Below are 20,869 nucleotides of genomic sequence, written 5' to 3'. Positions count from 1 at the left end.
TAGAGGAGCACCAGGACATGCAGAACAGTAGAGGAGCAGTAGGACATGCAGAGCAGTAAAGGAATAGAAGGACATGCAGAGCAGTAGAAGAGCAGCAGGACATACAGGGTACTAGAGGAGCAGCATGACATGCAGAGCAGTAGAAGAGCAGCAGGACATACAGAGTACTAAAGGAGCAGCAGGACATAGAGAGCAGTAGACACGCAGCAGGACATACAGAGCAGTAAAGGATTAGAAGGACATGCAGTGCAGTAGAAGAGCAGCAGGACATACAGAGTACTAGAGGAGCAGCAGGACATACAGAGTACTAGGGGAGCAGCATGACATGCAGAGCAGTAGAGGAGCAGCAGGGCATACAGAGTACTAGAGGAGCAGCATGACATGCAGAGCAGTAGAGGAGCAGCAGGACATACAGAGCAGTAGAGGAGCAGAAGGACATGCCTAATAGAAGAAGATCAGCTGGATATAAAGAGCAGTAGAGGAGCAACAGGACATGCAGAACAGTAGAGGAGCAGTAGGATATACAGTGCAGTAAAGGAGAAGCAGGACATGAAGGCAGGAAGAGGAGCAGCAGGACATACAGAGCAGTAGAGGAGCAGCAGGACATATAGAGCAGTAGAGGAGCAGAAGGATTAACACAGCAGTAGAGGAGCAACAGTACATGCAGAGCAGTAGAAGAGCAGCAGGGCCTGCAGAGCAGTAGAGGAGCAGCAGGACATGCAAAGCAGTAGAGGAGAAGAAGGACATGCAGAGCAGTAGAGGAGCAACAGGACATGCAGAGCAGTAGAGGAGTAGCAGATTACCAGGACATGCAGATCAGTAGAGGAGTAGCAGATGAGCAGGAAATGCAGAGCAGTAGAGGAGTAGCAGATTTGCAGGACATGCAGAGCAGTAGAGGAGCAGCAGATCATACAGAGCAGTAGAGGAGCAGTAGGATATACAATGCAATAAAGGAGAAGCAGGACATGAAGGCAGAAAGAGGAGCAGCAGGACATGCAGAGCAGTAGAAGAACAGCAGGACATAGAGAGCAGTAGAGGATTAGCAAGACATACAGAGCAGTAGAGGATTAGCAGGACATACAGAGCAATAGAGGAGCAGCAGGACATAGAGGGCAGTAGAAAAGCAGCAGGACATACAGAGCAGCAAAGCATTAGCAGGACATGCAGAGCAGTAGAGGATTAGCAGGACATTCAGAACAGTAGAGGAGCAGCAGGACATAGAGAGCAGTAGACACAAAGCAGGACATACAGAGCAGTAAAGGATTAGAAGGACATGCAGAGCAGTAGAAGAGCAGCAGGACATACAGAGTACTAGAGGAGCAGCAGGACATGCAGAGCAGTAGAAGAGCAGCAGGACATACAGAGTAGTAGAGGAGCAGCAGGACATACAAAGCAGTAGAGGATTAGCAGGAGCAGTAGAGGAGCAGAACGACATAAAGAGCAGTAGGGGAGAAGCAGGACATACAGAGCATTAGAGGAGCAGCAGGACATGCAGAGCACTAGAGGAGCAGAAGGACATACAGAGCAGTAGAGGAGTAGCAGGACATACAGAGCAGTAGAGGAGCAGAAGGACGTACAGAGCAGTAGACAAGCAGCAGGACATGAAGAGCAGTAGAGGAGCAGCAGGACATGCAGAGCAGTAGAGGAGCAGAAGGACATACAGAGCAGTAGAGGAGCAGCAGGACATACAAAGCAGTAGAGGATTAGCAGGAGCAGTAGAGGAGCAGAACGACATAAAGAGCAGTAGGGGAGAAGCAGGACATACAGAGCATTAGAGGAGCAGCAGGACATGCAGAGCACTAGAGGAGCAGAAGGACATACAGAGCAGTAGAGGAGTAGCAGGACATACAGAGCAGTAGAGGAGCAGAAGGACGTACAGAGCAGTAGACAAGCAGCAGGACATGAAGAGCAGTAGAGGAGCAGCAGGACATGCAGAGCAGTAGAGGAGCAGAAGGACATACAGAGCAGTAGAGAAGCAGCAGGACATACAGAGCAGTATAGAAGCAGCAGGACATACAGAGCAGTAGAAGAGCAGAAGGACATACAGAGCAGTAGAAGAGCAGAAGGACATACAGAGCAGTAGAGGAGCAGCAGGACAAGCAGAGCAGTAGAGGAGCAGAAGGACATACAGAGCAGTAGAGGAGCACGCAGGACATACAGAGCAGTAGAGGATCGAGCAGCAGGACATACAGAGTAGTAGAGGAGCAGAAGGACATGCAGAGCAGTAGAAGAGCAGAAGGACATACAGAGCAGTAAAGGAGCAGCAGGACATACAGAGCAGTAGAGGAGCATCAGGACATACAGAGCAGTAGAGGAGCAGCAGGACATACAGAGTAGTAGAAGAGCAGCAGGACATACAGAGCAGTAGAGGAGCAGCAGGACATACAGAGCAGTAGTAGAGCAGAAGGACATACAGAGCAGTAAAAGCAGGACATACAGAGCAGTAGAGGAGCATCAGGACATACAGAGCAGTAGAGGAGCAGCAGGATATAAAGAGCAGTAGAGGAGCAACAGGACATGCAGAACAGTAGAGGAGTAGCAGATTACCAGGACATGCAGAGCAGTAGAGGAAGAGCAGATTATCAGGACATGCAGAGCAGTAGAGGAACAGCAGATTACAGGACATGCAGAGCAGTAGAGGAGAAGCAGGACATTCAGAGCAGTAGAGGAGAAGAAGGACATGCAGAGCAGTAGATGAGTAGCAGGACATACAGAGCAGTAGTGGAGCAGCAGGACATGCAGAACAGTAGAGGAGTAGCAGGACATACAGAGCAGTAGCAGGACATGAAGAGCAGTAGAGGAGCAGCAGCACATACAGAGCAGTAGAGGAGCAGCAGGACATACAGAGCAGTAGAGGAGCAGCAGGACATGCAGAGCAGCAGAGAAGCAGTAGGTCATTAAGAGCAGTAGAGGAACAGCAGGAGATACAGAGCAGTAGAGGAGCAGCAGGACATACAGAGCAGTAGTGGAGCAGCAGGACATGCAGAACAGTAGAGGAGTAGCAAGACATACAGAGCAGTAGAGGGGAGCAGGACATACAGAGCAGTAAACGAGCAGAAGGACATACAGAGCAGTAGAGGAGCAGCAGGACATGAAGAGCAGTAGGGGAGCAGCAGGACATACAGAGCAGTGGAGGAGCAGAAGGTCATACAGAGCAGTAGGGGAGCAGCAGGACATACAGAGCAGTAGAGGAGCAGCAGGACATACAGAGCAGTAGAGGAGCAGCAGGACATGCAGAGCAGTAGAGGAGCAGCCGGACATGCAGAGCAGTAGAGGAGCAGCAGGACATGCAGAACAGTAGAGGAGTAGCAGGACATGAATAGCAGTAGAGGAGCAGAAGTACATAGAGAGCAGTAGAGGAGCAGCAGGATATAAAGAGCAGTAAATGAGCAACAGGACATACAGAACAGTAGAGGAGCAACAGGACATGCAGAACAGAAGAGGAGCAGCAGGATATAAAGAGCAGTAAAGGAGCAACAGGACATACAGAACAGTAGAGGAGCAGCCGGACATGCACAACAGTAGAGGAGCAACAGGACATGCAGAACAGAAGAGGAGCAGCAGGATATAAAGAGCAGTAGAGTAGCAACAGGACATAGAGAGCAGTAGAGGAGCACCAGGACATATAGAGCAGTAGAGGAGCAGTAGGACATAAAGAGCAGTAGAGGAGCAGTAGGACATGCAGAGCAGTAAAGGAATAGAAGGACATGCAGAGCAGTAGAAGAGCAGCAGGACATACAGGGTACTAGAGGAGCAGCATGACATGCAGAGCAGTAGAAGAGCAGCAGGACATACAGAGTACTAAAGGAACAGCAGGACATAGAGAGCAGTAGACACGCAGCAGGACATAAAGAGCAGTAAAGGATTAGAAGGACATGCAGTGCAGTAGAAGAGCAGCAGGACATACAGAGTACTAGAGGAGCAGCAGGACATACAGAGTACTAGAGGAGCAGCATGACATGCAGAGCAGTAGAGGAGCAGCAGGGCATACAGAGTACTAGAGGAGCAGCATGACATGCAGAGCAGTAGAGGAGCAGCAGGACATACAGAGCAGTAGAGGAGCAGAAGGACATGCCGAATAGAAGAAGATCAGCTGGATATAAAGAGCAGTAGAGGAGCAACAGGACATGCAGAACAGTAGAGGAGCAGTAGGATATACAGTGCAGTAAAGGAGAAGCAGGACATGAAGGCAGGAAGAGGAGCAGCAGGACATACAGAGCAGTAGAGGAGCAGCAGATCATACAGAGCAGTAGAGGAGCAGTAGGATATACAATGCAATAAAGGAGAAGCAGGACATGAAGGCAGAAAGAGGAGCAGCAGGACATATAGAGCAGTAGAAGAGCAGCAGGACATAGAGAGCAGTAGAGGATTAGCAAGACATACAGAGCAGTAGAGGATTAGCAGGACATACAGAGCAATAGAGGAGCAGCAGGACATAGAGGGCAGTAGAAAAGCAGCAGGACATACAGAGCAGCAAAGCATTAGCAGGACATGCAGAGCAGTAGAGGATTAGCAGGACATTCAAAACAGTTGAGGAGCAGCAGGACATAGAGAGCAGTAGACACAAAGCAGGACATACAGAGCAGTAAAGGATTAGAAGGACATGCAGAGCAGTAGAAGAGCAGCAGGACATACAGAGTACTAGAGGAGCAGCAGGACATGCAGAGCAGTAGAAGAGCAGCAGGACATACAGAGTAGTAGAGGAGCAGCAGGACATACAAAGCAGTAGAGGATTAGCAGGAGCAGTAGAGGAGCAGAACGACATAAAGAGCAGTAGGGGAGCAGCAGGACATATAGAGCATTAGAGGAGCAGCAGGACATGCAGAGCAGTAGAGGAGCAGAAGGACATACAGAGCAGTAGAGGAGCAGCAGGACATACAGAGCAGTAGAGGAGCAGAAGGACGTACAGAGCAGTAGACAAGCAGCAGGACATGAAGAGCAGTAGAGGAGCAGCAGGACATGCAGAGCAGTAGAGGAGCAGAAGGACATACAGAGCAGTAGAGAAGCAGAAGGACATACAGAGTAGTAGAGAAGCAGCAGGACATACAGAGCAGTAGAAGAGCAGAAGGACATACAGAGCAGTAGAAGAGCAGAAGGACATACAGAGCAGTAGAGGAGCAGCAGGACATGCAGAGCAGTAGAGGAGCAGAAGGACATACAGAGCAGTAGAGGAGCAGCAGGACATACAGAGCAGTAGAGAATCGAGCAGCAGGACATACAGAGGTGTAGAGGAGCAGAAGGACATGCAGAGCAGTAGAAGAGCAGAAGGACATACAGAGCAGTAAAGGAGCAGCAGGACATACAGAGCAGTAGAGGAGCATCAGGACATACAGAGCAGTAGAGGAGCAGCAGGACATACAGAGTAGTAGAAGAGCAGCAGGACATACAGAGCAGTAGAGGAGCAGCAGGACATACAGAGTAGTAGAAGAGCAGAAGGACATGCAGAGCAGTAGAAGAGCAGAAGGACATACAGAGCAGTAAAGGAGCAGCAGGACATACAGAGCACTAGAGGAGCATCAGGACATACAGAGCAGTAGATGAGCAGCAGGACATGGAGAGCAGTAGAGGAGCAGAAGGACATACAGAGCACTAGAAGAGCAGCAGGACATATAGAGCAGTAGAGGAGCGAGCAGCAGGTCATACAGAGTAGTAGAGGAGCAGAAGGACATGCAGAGCAGTAGAAGAGCAGAAGGACATACAAAGCAGTAAAGGAGCAGCAGGACATACAGAGCAGTAGAGGAGCAGCAGGACATACAGAGCAGTAGAGGAGCACCAGGACATACAGAGTAGTAGAGGAGCAGAAGGACATACAAAGCAGTAAAGGAGCAGCAGGACATACAGAGCAGTAGAGGAGCAGAAGGACATACAGAGCAGTAAAGGAGCAGCAGGACATACAGAGCAGTAGAGAAGCATCAGGACACACAGAGCAGTAGAGGAGCAGCAGGACATGCAGAGCAGTAGAGGAGCAGAAGGACATACAGAGTAGTAGAGGAGCAGAAGGACATGCAGAGCAGTAGAAGAGCAGAAGGACATACAAAGCAGTAAAGGAGCAGCAGGACATACAGAGCAGTAAAGGAGCAGCAGGACATACAGAGCAGTAGAGGTGCAGCAGGACATACAGAGCAGTAGTGCAGTAGTGGAGGAGCAGGACATACAGAGCAGCAGAGGAACAGCAGGACATGCAGAGCAGTAGAGGAGCAGAAGGACATACAGAGCAGTAGAGGAGCAGCAGGACATACAGAGCAGTAGAGGAGCAGAAGGACGTACAGAGCAGTAGACAAGCAGCAGGACATGAAGAGCAGTAGAGGAGCAGCAGGACATGCAGAGCAGTAGAAGAGCAGAAGGACATACAGAGCAGTAAATAAGCAGCAGGACATACAGAGCAGTAGAGGAGCATTAGGATATACAGAGCAGTAGAGGAGCAGCAGGACATACAGAGTAGTAGAAGAGCAGCAGGACATACAGAGCAGTAGAGGAGCAGCAGGACATACAGAGTAGTAGAAGAGCAGAAGGACATGCAGAGCAGTAGAAGAGCAGAAGGACATACAGAGCAGTAAAGGAGCAGCAGGACATAACGAACAGTAGAGGAGCAGCAGGACATACAGAGCAGTAGAGGAGCATCAGGACATACAGAGCAGTAGAGGAGCAGCAGGACATACAGAGTAGTAGAAGAGCAGCAGGACATACAGAGCAGTAGAGGAGCAGCAGGACATACAGAGTAGTAGAAGAGCAGAAGGACATGCCGAGCAGTAGAAGAGCAGAAGGACATACAGAGCAGTAAAGGAGCAGCAGGACATATAGAGCAGTAGAGGAGCATCAGGACATACAGAGCAGTAGAGGAGCAGCAGGACATGGAGAGCAGTAGAGGAGCAGAAGGACATACAGAGCACTAGAAGAGCAGCAGGACATACAGAGCAGTAGAGGAGCGAGCAGCAGTTCATACAGAGCAGTAGAGGAGCAGAAGGACATGCAGAGCAGTAGAAGAGCAGAAGGACATACAAAGCAGTAAAGGAGCAGCAGGATATAAAGAGCAGTAGAGGAGCAACAGGACATAGAGAGCAGTAGAGGAGCACCAGGACATTTAGAGCAGTAGAGGAGGAGCAGGACATAAAGAGCAGTAGAGGAGCACCACGACATGCAGAAAAGTAGAGGAGCAGTAGGACATGCAGAGCAGTAAAGGAATAGAAGGACATGCAGAGCAGTAGAAGAGCAGCAGGACATACAGGGTACTAGAGGAGCAGCATGACATGCAGAGCAGTAGAAGAGCAGCAGGACATACAGAGTACTAAAGGAGCAGCAGGACATAGAGAGCAGTAGACACGCAGCAGGACATACAGAGCAGTAAAGGATTAGAAGGACATGCAGTGCAGTAGAAGAGCAGCAGGACATACAGAGTACTAGAGGAGCAGCAGGACATACAGAGTACTAGAGGAGCAGCATGACATGCAGAGCAGTAGAGGAGCAGCAGGGCATACAGAGTACTAGAGGAGCAGCATGACATGCAGAGCAGTAGAGGAGCAGCAGGACATACAGAGCAGTAGAGGAGCAGAAGGACATGCCGAATAGAAGAAGATCAGCTGGATATAAAGAGCAGTAGAGGAGCAACAGGACATGCAGAACAGTAGAGGAGCAGTGGGATATACAGTGCAGTAAAGGAGAAGCAGGACATGAAGGCAGGAAGAGGAGCAGCAGGACATACAGAGCAGTAGAGGAGCAGCAGGACATATAGAGCAGTAGAGGAGCAGAAGGATTAACACAGCAGTAGAGGAGCAACAGTACATGCAGAGCAGTAGAAGAGCAGCAGGGCCTGCAGAGCAGTAGAGGAGCAGCAGGACATGCAAAGCAGTAGAGGAGAAGAAGGACATGCAGAGCAGTAGAGGAGCAACAGGACATGCAGAGCAGTAGAGGAGTAGCAGATTACCAGGACATGCAGATCAGTAGAGGAGTAGCAGATTAGCAGGAAATGCAGAGCAGTAGAGGAGTAGCAGATTTGCAGGACATGCAGAGCAGTAAAGGAGCAGCAGATCATACAGAGCAGTAGAGGAGCAGTAGGATATACAATGCAATAAAGGAGAAGCAGGACATGAAGGCAGAAAGAGGAGCAGCAGGACATACAGAGCAGTAGAAGAGCAGCAGGACATAGAGAGCAGTAGAGGATTAGCAAGACATACAGAGCAGTAGAGGATTAGCAGGACATACAGAGCAATAGAGGAGCAGCAGGACATAGAGGGCAGTAGAAAAGCAGCAGGACATACAGAGCAGTAGAGGAGCAGCAGGACATACAGAGTAGTAGAAGAGCAGCAGGACATACAGAGCAGTAGAGAAGCAGCAGGACATACAGAGTAATAGAAGAGCAGAAGGACATGCAGAGCAGTAGAAGAGCAGAAGGACATACAGAGCAGTAAAGGAGCAGCAGGACATACAGAGCAGTAGAGGAGCATCAGGACATACAGAGCAGTAGAGGAGCAGCAGGACATGGAGAGCAGTAGAGGAGCAGAAGGACATACAGAGCACTAGAAGAGCAGCAGGACATACAGAGCAGTAGAGGAGCGAGCAGCAGGTCATACAGAGCAGTAGAGGAGCAGAAGGACATGCAGAGCAGTAGAAGAGCAGAAGGACATACAAAGCAGTAGAAGAGCAGAAGGACATACAGAGCAGTAAAGGAGCAGCAGGACATACAGAGCAGTAGAGGAGCAGCAGGACATACAGAGCAGTAGAGGAGCATCAGGACATACAGAGCAGTAGAGGAGCAGCAGGACATGCAGAGTAGTAGAAGAGCAGCAGGACATACAGAGCAGTAGAGGAGCAGCAGGACATACAGAGTAGTAGAAGAGCAGAAGGACATGCAGAGCAGTAGAAGAGCAGAAGGACATACAGAGCAGTAAAGGAGCAGCAGGACATACAGAGCAGTAGAGGAGCATCAGGACATACAGAGCAGTAGAGGAGCAGCAGGACATGGAGAGCAGTAGAGGAGCAGAAGGACATACAGAGCACTAGAAGAGCAGCAGGACATACAGAGCAGTAGAGGAGTGAGCAGCAGGTCATACAGAGCAGTAGAGGAGCAGAAGGACATGCAGAGCAGTAGAAGAGCAGAAGGACATACAAAGCAGTAAAGGAGCAGCAGGATATAAAGAGCAATAGAGGAGCAACAGGACATAGAGAGCAGTAGAGGAGCACCAGGACATATAGAGCAGTAGAGGAGGAGCAGGACATAAAGAGCAGTAGAGGAGCACCAGGACATGCAGAACAGTAGAGGAGCAGTAGGACATGCAGAGCAGTAAAGGAATAGAAGGACATGCAGAGCAGTAGAAGAGCAGCAGGACATACAGGGTACTAGAGGAGCAGCATGACATGCAGAGCAGTAGAAGAGCAGCAGGACATACAGAGTACTAAAGGAGCAGCAGGACATAGAGAGCAGTAGACATGCAGCAGGACATACAGAGCAGTAAAGGATTAGAAGGACATGCAGTGCAGTAGAAGAGCAGCAGGACATACAGAGTACTAGAGGAGCAGCAGGACATACAGAGTACTAGAGGAGCAGCATGACATGCAGAGCAGTAGAGGAGCAGCAGGGCATACAGAGTACTAGATGAGCAGCATGACATGCAGAGCAGTAGAGGAGCAGCAGGACATACAGAGCAGTAGAGGAGCAGAAGGACATGCCGAATAGAAGAAGATCAGCTGGATATAAAGAGCAGTAGAGGAGCAACAGGACATGCAGAACAGTAGAGGAGCAGTGGGATATACAGTGCAGTAAAGGAGAAGCAGGACATGAAGGCAGGAAGAGGAGCAGCAGGACATACAGAGCAGTAGAGGAGCAGCAGGACATATAGAGCAGTAGAGGAGCAGAAGGATTAACACAGCAGTAGAGGAGCAACAGTACATGCAGAGCAGTAGAAGAGCAGCAGGGCCTGCAGAGCAGTAGAGGAGCAGCAGGACATGCAAAGCAGTAGAGGAGAAGAAGGACATGCAGATCAGTAGAGGAGTAGCAGATTTGCAGGACATGCAGAGCAGTAAAGGAGCAGCAGATCATACAGAGCAGTAGGATATACAATGCAATAAAGGAGAAGCAGGACATGAAGGCAGAAAGAGGAGCAGCAGGACATACAGAGCAGTAGAAGAGCAGCAGGACATAGAGAGCAGTAGAGGATTAGCAAGACATACAGAGCAGTAGAGGATTAGCAGGACATACAGAGCAATAGAGGAGCAGCAGGACATAGAGGGCAGTAGAAAAGCAGCAGGACATACAGAGCAGCAAAGCATTAGCAGGACATGCAGAGCAGTAGAAGATTAGCAGGACATTCAGGACAGTAGAGGAGCAGCAGGACATAGAGAGCAGTAGACACAAAGCAGGACATACAGAGCAGTAAAGGATTAGAAGGACATGCAGAGCAGTAGAAGAGCAGCAGGACATACAGAGTACTAGAGGAGCAGCAGGACATGCAGAGCAGTAGAAGAGCAGCAGGACATACAGAGTAGTAGAGGAGCAGCAGGACATACAAAGCAGTAGAGGATTAGCAGGAGCAGTAGAGGAGCAGAACGACATAAAGAGCAGTAGGGGAGCAGCAGGACATACAGAGCAGTAGAGGAGCAGCAGGACATGCAGAGCAGTAGAGGAGCAGAAGGACATACAGAGCAGTAGAGGAGCAGCAGGACATACAGAGCAGTAGAGGAGCAGAAGGACGTACAGAGCAGTAGACAAGCAGCAGGACATGAAGAGCAGTAGAGGAGCAGCAGGACATGCAGAGCAGTAGAGGAGCAGAAGGACATACAGAGCAGTAGAGAAGCAGAAGGACATACAGAGCAGTAGAGAAGCAGCAGGACATACAGAGCAGTAGAAGAGCAGAAGGACATAAAGAGCAGTAGAAGAGCAGCAGGACATGCAGAGCAGTAGAGGAGCAGAAGGACATACAGAGCAGTAGAGGAGCAGCAGGACATACAGAGCAGTAGAGGATCGAGCAGCAGGACATACAGAGTAGTAGAGGAGCAGAAAGACATGCAGAGCAGTAGAAGAGCAGAAGGACATACAGAGCAGTAAAGGAGCAGCAGGACATACAGAGCAGTAGAGGAGCATCAGGACATACAGAGCAGTAGAGGAGCAGCAGGACATACAGAGTAGTAGAAGAGCAGCAGGACATACAGAGCAGTAGAGGAGCAGCAGGACATACAGAGTAGTAGAAGAGCAGAAGGACATGCAGAGCAGTAGAAGAGCAGAAGGACATACAGAGCAGTAAAGGAGCAGCAGGACATACAGAGTAGTAGAGGAGCATCAGGACATACAGAGCAGTAGAGGAGCAGCAGGACATGGAGAGCAGTAGAGGAGCAGAAGGACATACAGAGCACTAGAAGAGCAGCAGGACATACAGAGCAGTAGAGGAGCGAGCAGCAGATCATACAGAGTAGTAGAGGAGCAGAAGGACATGCAGAGCAGTAGAAGAGCAGAAGGACATACAAAGCAGTAAAGGAGCAGCAGGACATACAGAGCAATAGAGGAGCAGCAGGACATACAGAGCAGTAGAGGAGCAGCAGGACATACAGAGTAGTAGAGGAGCAGAAGGACATACAAAGCAGTAAAGGAGCAGCAGGACATACAGAGCAGTAGAGGAGCCGAAGGACATACAAAGCAGTAAAGGCGCAGCAGGACATACAGAGCAGTAGAGGAGCAGAAGGACATACAGAGCAGTAAAGGAGCAGCAGGACATACAGAGCAGTAGAGAAGCATCAGGACATACACAGCAGTAGAGGAGCAGCAGGACATGCAGAGCAGTAGAGGAGCAGAAGGACATACAGAGTAGTAGAGGAGCAGAAGGACATGCAGAGCAGTAGAAGAGCAGAAGGACATACAAAGCAGTAAAGGAGCAGCAGGACATACAGAGCAGTAAAGGAGCAGCAGGACATACAGAGCAGTAGTGGAGGAGCAGGACATACAGAGCAGCAGAGGAACAGCAGGGCATACAGAGCACACTAATCTGACCCTCCTGGAGTTTATAAAGAAGTAGATTAGCGGTTAGCGCGGCTCCCCCAGTGCACTACAGGTACGTAACACACCTAATTTAAAGAATATACTCAGGAATTATATTTATTATTCTTTAAATTAGTTAGTGCATTAAAGGGACAGTCTAGGCCAAAATAAACTTTCATGATTCAGATAGAGCATGTAAGTTTAAACAATTTTCCAATATACTTTTATCACCAATTTTGCTTTGTTTTCTTGGTATTCTTAGTTGAAAGCTTAACCTAGGAGGTTCATATTCTAATTTCTTAGACCTTGAAGCCCACCTCTTTCAGATTGCATTTTAACAGTTTTTCACCACTATAGGGTGTTAGTTCACATATTTCACGTGAAGTAATCTGGGAGCAGGCACTGATTGGCTAGACTGCAAGTCTGTCAAAAGAACTGAAAAAAGGGGCAGTTTGCAAAGGCTTAGATACAAGATAATCACAGAGGTTAAAAGTATATTATTATAACTGTGTTAGTTATGCAAAACTGGGAAATGGGTAATAAAGGGATTATCTATCTTTTAAAACAATAAAAATTCTGGTGTAGACTGTCCCTTTAATCCGATATTCATTTGTTAAAATGAAACTAATATCCGCATTTTCGTAACAAAATTAATGCACATCCCTACAAAAGATTTGTTTGTCACAATAAATTTTTTTTTTCTTCCTATAATCACTCATGGGGTCACCTAAAATTAGTTAACGAAAATTATTTTTTCTGCAGAGAAACAATTGGACAGCAGCTTAGACTAGACCTAAATTATTTCCACTCTGCTGAAACAACACAAACAAACATAAGGCGCCTCCTATTGCAACTCAGTTATTCTTTATCTATTCCCAGCTATTATACAAATCGTGCAACCATACGCACAAACAAGGAAGCACTAAAGTGTGCTAGACAAGGCAGACTAGGATCTGTCAGTGTCCCAACTCACTGTCATGTGGTGTGGAGCGTTATACCCCCTGTTCTTTCCAACGCTGGATGTGGATAAACACTTGCACTTCACAGTAGATATATATATATATTAAAATTTTGAAACAAGGGAGGAACTAAATAAATATGTAGGAGACAGTATGACTCCGAAAGGACCTTGTCAAAATAAGCAGTCAGTATCTAGGTCACTTAAAGGAGCAGTGCTTAACCTTTTAACGCCGTTATGCCGTTCTATTCCGTCATATTTACACTGGGCTTTAAAGCCGTTATGACGGAATAGAACGTCATATCAAACGGCTGTCCTGAAGCCTTCTGCGCTTCAAGGACTTGATCGCGGTCTGGAGGGCGTTCCTAGGGTTGTAGGGACGCCCCCCAGATGCGATCCAATAATTGAAATCTCGCGATCGTATGCACGATCGCGTAGTTTCAATTTGTCTACATCGGAACAGGTGTTCCGATGTAGACACTTTAACCCTGTCACGAAAGGGTTAAGCATAATTACTAAGTAATATTTATAAGGGCATAACCAACAGAAGGTGGAAATGTCCAAAAAAAGAATGCTTCTGTGCACTAGTTAAATTATAGGCATCATGTTAAGGAAAATAATAGTAAAAAATAACTTTTATTGTCTGTTAATTAAAAGACAGCAGGTATGAATAAATATCTTGCTGCCAACTCGCAAAGATTAAAAACACTTCTCCTGTGTACAGAATGACAATGCATATGTAAGTAATGACACTTGGAGAATATTCAAATATCAGTGATAATTATGATAACTAACTAATCCCTTTATGATCTAAACATATATATGTCTAGAATTGGCTGGTATTATATGAATTTAGCCTATATGTGGCTTGGTATCACAGTCACCCTAGATCTATTATAAACATATATAAGAGGTCAGTATATCTTTATTCAAGTGTATAAGAATGATCCTATAATAACCCAGAGTACTGTAATGCGACCCGAGATTCCACAATAAATATATTAATTAATTAGGTGGGGACTCCCCAGGCCGTAAATATGGTATATATACGAATCAATAGTTAAGTTATATAATGGGGAGTAACAGCTGGGTTGCTAGTAGTAATACGATTGATATAATGACACAGGAGTGAGTAAACTATGAAATAATTTGTACTAGAACTGTGAAATATAAAGCAGTCTAACATATCACTTAAAAAGTTATCTCAGATAGCAGACATTATAATATTAGTATTAAGTATAGCAGCTGGCGATATCACTACTAATGTACAAATAATACCCCTCTACTCAATATATATTGAATTATATCCTGTGCGTATAACACTGCAAAATTGAGAAGTTGGAGTTAAAGGAAGTAGCGATGTCTTTCATATAGCTATTGCTATATCGCCGTAGCTTATACAAAGATCAAAGTTGTTACTTAACTGCAAGGAGTAACCAAAATGAGTGTTTCAGGTGTAAGGCAAATCTCTAGTTTAGTCTAGGCTGTTTTAATAGTATCACCGATATTACTGTTCATACGGTGTCAGCCCAATGCTAAGTAGTTATAATGCCTGTTTGTAACCAAGAGTAAAACAGTTCAATGTTGCTTTACGCAACCAACAGTAAGCTCACAGCTCCATAATGCTGACTAACAGTGCTGCGTCATTATATACAAATGTGTCACAGATTTAGAATAAATCTAATTGGTACAATAAAATGTATATTATACTATATGTTGCATGTCGCAACCAACATTGATTACAAAAAAAAGTACCAAATAGCAAAGTATTAGAGACACATTCAATATAAAGTGCCTTAGTAATAAGACAATCAGTACAAGTATGCTACTACTAGTAGATCCCCATAAAGAGGCTTAAACGCCCCTATATCCGGCGAAACTATAGTGAAAAATATTAACATAAGTACTCAAATTATATCATACTGTGCCGATTAGGCTATCCTACAAACTAGATAAGTTTATACTGTTAGGTAATATCGGGCAGACTTGCTGGGCCTATGGCTCTTATCTGCCGTCAATATCTATGATTCTAGATTAGATTAATTACACAAGGAGAGCAATTTAAAATAAGAAGACCCCTGATGCGGCGTTTCTCTAACGCTTCCTCAGAGGGGGTACGTGGGGCGGCAGGAAATAACTAGTTATAAGCTGAGATGAACACGCCCCTCTACGTGCATTGGTTCTCAAGACCAGAAGTGGATTGGCAGTAGGTAATGTCAATCATCATTATAATACATCTTGCATCGACCAAGGATTGAATAGATACATTGAAAAAGTATATTGGACACATAATTAAATGAAAAAGCAACAGAGTACGTGTGGAAGAATACTACATAATTATAAATGGATATGTAGCTGGAATACGTGATACATAGTTTATGCTACGCGTTATACAATATTAAGTATAGGAGCAGATAGATGTCTGCTTAAAGGGAATTCATTTTTTCTTTTGAATCAGCTGTGATAAGCAAAAAGTAAAGGGTATCAAGTGAGTGGTTGGGTGCAAAAAATAAATAAAAATACATGATAATGAATAAATGAAAAAATAAATTAAAAAGTGATCATATACAAATGTTCAAAAAGTGAAGCGTGAAAAGATATAAACTCAATAAAAAAATCCTATTAAAAAATGATTATCAAAGGGATAAGTGTCATGATAATCAAGTGTAAGTGAGCAAAAATATACTGCAGTTATAGCATTATGTAACAACCTCATAGTGGATTAACAGAGGACACTGTCATAGTAGCAGTGAAATAAGAAGAGTGTAGCGGTACAATATATACTAAAATATGAAAAGTTGGATTGGAGTGCTATATACAAAAGTTAATAGCTGTTATAAATTAAAATATTCCAAAAGATAGGAATATGTTAAATTAATAATAATACCAGATTATAAAAAGGAATTAATTCTGTATATTACAAATATACATTATAATTATTATAATCATTCAACCCATGGGGTTTGACGCTGTTCAATAAGTGTATCCACCTACATTCCATCTTTAATAAAATTTGCTTCATATCGCCACCTCTTATTCCTAGGGTAGCTTTTTGTAGAACTGTAAATTTGAGAAATGTATAATTATTATTATGTTTATAATTTAAGTATTTGGCCACACTTGTTATGATTTTCTTTTTTTCAAGATCTTTCTTAGCATTCCTGATATTTCTACTATGTTCCATGATATGTGTTCTAATTTGTTGTGAGGTCATACCTACGTAAAATAAGTTACATGGACATTGTAAGGCATAAATTACGCCTATTGTAGTGCAAGAAAAGTGTGCAGTCAGTGAGTGTTTTTGACCATACTTGTCATAGATTTCTTTAATTTTCCACACATTCGGACATGTATTACAGGTTCCACAAGGGAACATGCCTGGAGATTGACTAACCTTCCTAGGTCTATGTACGTAATGACTCTTGACCAGAGTGTCTTTCAAATTCTTCGGTCTTTTATACCCAATGGATACCCTATTGCCAATTTCACTAGCTAAAAGAGGATCATTTAGTAAGATGTGCCAATTATCATTGATCACCTTAGTGATCTGATGAATTTGTGGATTGATAGTAGTGATAAGTCTGGGTATATTATCTGATCTTCTCTGGTGAGGTTGCAACAAGGTTTGACGCTCCATTTTTAACACTTGTGTAATTGCCTTTTTGATTGAGCGTTTGCAATACCCTCTGTCTTGAAGTCTACTCATGAGTTTCTTGGCTTCCTGTTTATAAACTGTAATATCAGAACAATTACGTCTTAAACGTATAAATTCACCCTTAGGGATGGCATTAAGGGTGCATGGAGCATGAGCAGTGATGCAACAGAGTATTAGTCGCTGTCACTTTCCTGCATAGGGTGGTGCTAATGTGTCCTTGTTCATCTGTTTGAATGGCTAAATCTAAAAAATTCACTTCTTGATGACTATATTCATAGGTAAGTCTTAGATTTAGGTTGTTATTATTAAGGCTGATCATAAATTCTTTCAGCATGTCAGTCGATCCCTCCCAGACAAAGAGGATGTCATCTATGTAGCGAATCCATAAGGGGATGTGCTGTATAAATGAGTCATTGGTATCCGAGAGGACAGTATTGCATTCCCAAAACCCAAGGAATAAGTTTGCATATGTAGGGGCACATGCAGTCTGTAAGTAAAAATGATCTTTAAATATAAAGTAATTATGGTGTAAGATGAAGTGTAGTAATTGTTTAATGAATACATTAGGATCATGGTTATCTGTTACATTAGATGCTAAGAAGTATGAGATTGCTTGTTCTCCTAAATGATGTTTAATATTGGTGTAGAGAGATTCTACATCTGCTGTAACAAGGATAGAATTAGGAGAGAGTGTCAAGTTTTCCAGTTTCTGCAAAACTTCCATCATATCTTTAACATACGATGGAAGTGTGTATGGGTATTCTCTTAATCTTTGGTCAATATATTGACTGGTTTTCTCTGTGATACTGTTGTTTCCTGACACTGAGGCCTCTAGTTATCAACGTGTCTACTTACCTGCCTTCGCCGGCCCAATACGCCTGCCTAAGCTCGCCTACCATCGCCGCCGCGGACCTGAAAAATCTCGCCAAAGTTACCAATAAATCTGTCAAAAAGCCGCGCTTTTTGACAGCTTTATTGACAAGCTGTCACTAAGCACCCACACTAAACTATACTGTTCTACCCCTTATAACGGTGCCCCCGGAGCCCCCCGCAACTTAATAAAGTTACTAACCCCTAAACCGCCGCTCCTAGACCCCGCCGCAACTCTTATAAATGTATTAACCCCTAAACCGCCGCTCCCGGAGCCCACCGCCACTCTAATAAACTGATTAACCCCTAAACCGCCGCTCCCGGACCCCGCCGCCACTTATATAATACCTATTAACCCCTATCCTGCCCCCCCTATACCGGGGCCACCTATAATAAATGTATTAACCCCTATCCTGCCGATCCCGTACCCCACCACGACTAAATAAATTGTTTAACCCCTAAACCGCCGCTCCCAGACCCCGCCGCCACCTATATTAAACGTATTAACCCCTAATCTGCCCCCTACACCATCGCCACCTATAATACATTTATTAATCCCCTATCCTGCCACCCCCTACACCGCCGCAACTATAATAACATTTTTACCCCTTAACCTAAGTCTAACCCTAACAACCCCCTAACTTAAATATTAATTACATACATCTAAATATTATAACTCTTATTAACTAAATTAATCCTATTTAAAACAAAATACTTACCTTTAAAGTAAACCCTAAAATAGCTACAATATAAATAATAATTATATTGTAGCTATTTTAGGATTTATTTTTATTTTACAGGCAAATTTCAATTTATTTTAACTAGGTACAATAGCTATTAAATAGTTATTAACTATTTAATAGCTACCTAGTTAAAATAAAGAGAAATTTACCTGTAAAATATAAACTAACCTAAGTTACAATTACACCTAACACTACACTATACTTAAATAAATTATTCCTATTTAAAACTAAATACTTACCTGTAAAATAAACCCTAAGATAGCTACAATGTAATTAATAATTACATTGTAGCTATTGTAGGATTTATATTTATTTTACAGGTAACTTTGTATTTATTTTAGCTAGTTATAATAGTTATTAAATTAACTATTAAATTAACTAATTAATAACTACCTAGCTAAAAGAAATACAAAATTACCTGTAAAATAAATCCTAACCTAAGTTACAATTAAATCTAACACTACACTATCATTAAATAAATTAAATTAATTATCTACAAATACATACAATTAAATAAACTAACTAAAGTAAAAAAAAACTAAGTTACAAAAAATAAAAAAAATAAGTTACAAACATTTCAAAAATATTACAACAATTTTAAGCTACTTACACCTAATCTAAGCCCCCTAATAAAATAACAAAGCCCCTCAAAATAAAAAAATGCCCTACCCTATTCTACATTAAAAAGTTACCAGCTCTATTACCTTACCAGCCCTTAAAAGGGCCTTTTGAGGGGCATGCCCCAAAGAAAACAGCTCTTTTGCCTGTAAAAAAAAAATACAACCCTCCCAACATTAAAACCCACCACCCACATACCCCTAATCTAACCCAAACCCCCCTTAAATAAACCTAACACTACCCCCTGAAGATCATCCTACCTTTAGCCATCTTCAGCCAGCCGACCACCGATGGAACAGAAGAGGAGATCCGCAGCGGCTGAAGTCTTCATCCAAGGGGCGCTGAAGAAGTCTTCCATCCGACTGAAGTCATCATCCAAGGGGCGCTGAAAAAGTCTTCCATCCGACTGAAGTCATCATCCAAGGGGCGCTGAAGAAGTCTTCCATCAGAATGAAGTCATAATCCAGGCGGCGTCTTCAATCTTCATCCATCCGGAGCGGAGCGGAGCCATCTTCAGACGAGCCGATGCGGAGCCATCCTCTTCTACCGACGGACTAAAGATGAATGACGGTTCCTTTAAGTGACGTCATCCAAGATGGCGTCCCTCGAATTCCGATTGGCTGATAGGATTCTATCAGCCAATCGGAATTAAGGTAGGAAAAATCTGATTGGCTGATTGAATCAGCCAATCAGATTGAAGTTCAATCCGATTGGCTGATCCAATCAGCCAATCAGATTGAGCTCGCATTCTATTGGCTGATCGGAACAGCCAATAGAATGCAAGCTCAATCTGATTGGCTGAATGGATCAGCCAATCCGATTGAACTTCAATCTGATTGGCTGATTCAATCAGCCAATCAGATTTTTCCTACCTTAATTCCGATTGGCTGATAGAATCCTATCAGCCAATCAGAATTCGAGGGACGCCATCTTGGATGACGTCACTTAAAGCAACCGTCATTCGTCGGTAGTCCGTCGGTAGAAGAGGATGGCTCCGCTCTACTCCGGATGGATGAAGATTGAAGACGCCGCCTGGATGATGACTTCAATTGGATGCAAGGCTTCTTCAGCGCCCCTTGGATGAAGACTTCGGCCATTGCGGATCTCCTCTTCTGTTCCATCGGTGGTCGCCTGGCTGAAGACGGCTAAAGGTAGGATGATCTTCAGGGGGTAGTGTTAGGTTTATTTAAGGGGGGGTTGGGTTAGACTAGGGGTATGTGGGTGGTGGGTTTTAATTTTGGGGGGTTGTATTTTTTTTTACAGGCAAAAGAGCTGTTTTCTTTGGGGCATGCCCTGCAAAAGGCCCTTTTAAGGGCTGGTAAGGTAATAGAGCTGGTAACTTTTTAATGTAGAATAGGGTAGGGCATTTTTTTAATTTGGGGGGCTTTGTAATTTTATTAGGGGACTTAGATTAGGTGTAAGTAGCTTAAAATTGTTGTAATATTTTTGAAATGTTTGTAACTTATTTTTTTTATTTTTTGTACTTTAGTTAGTTTATTTAATTGTATTTAATTGTTGTTACTTGTAGGTAATTTATTTAATTAATTTAATGATAGTGTAGTGTTAGGTTTAATTGTAACTTAGGTTAGGATTTATTTTACAGGTAATTTTCTATTTCTTTTAGCTAGGTAGTTATTAAATAGTTAATATCTATTTAATAACTATTCTAACTAGCTAAAATAAATACAAAGTTACCTGTAAAATAAATATAAATCCTACAATAGCTACAATGTAATTATTAATTACATTGTAGCTATCTTACGGCTAGATTTAGAGTTTTGCGGCCAAAGGGGTGCGTTAGCCAACGCTGGTATTGAGAGTTCTCTGAAGGGCTGCGTTAGGCTCCAAAAAGGGAGCGTTCAGGCATATTTACCGCCACTTCAACTCTCAATACCAGCGTTGCTTACGGACATGGCCAGCTTCAAAAACGTGCTCGTGCACGATTCCCCCATAGGAAACAATGGAGCAGTTTGAGCTGAAAAAAAACCTAACACCTGCAAAAAAGCAGCGTTCAGCTCCTAACGCAGCCCCATTGTTTCCTATGGGGAAACACTTCCTAAGTC

At 44.2% G+C, this 20,869-nt stretch overlaps 1 protein-coding gene across 1 annotated transcript in view; it reads left to right on the top strand.

Annotated features, from left to right (window-relative positions):
* Positions 1–16,128, top strand: part of LOC128641728 (uromodulin-like) — a 106,461-nt gene extending 90,333 nt beyond the window's left edge. The window contains exon 17 of the mRNA XM_053694253.1: positions 16,066–16,128. Within this exon, the coding sequence (XP_053550228.1) occupies positions 16,066–16,128 (63 nt within the window). The remainder of the gene's footprint in view (positions 1–16,065) is intronic.
* The last annotated feature ends 4,741 nt before the right edge of the window (positions 16,129–20,869 follow it).

This window comes from Bombina bombina, chromosome 11 (assembly GCF_027579735.1).
Source record: "Bombina bombina isolate aBomBom1 chromosome 11, aBomBom1.pri, whole genome shotgun sequence".
Lineage (NCBI taxonomy): Eukaryota > Metazoa > Chordata > Amphibia > Anura > Bombinatoridae > Bombina > Bombina bombina.
This window is presented reverse-complemented; position numbering and strand designations above follow the sequence as displayed.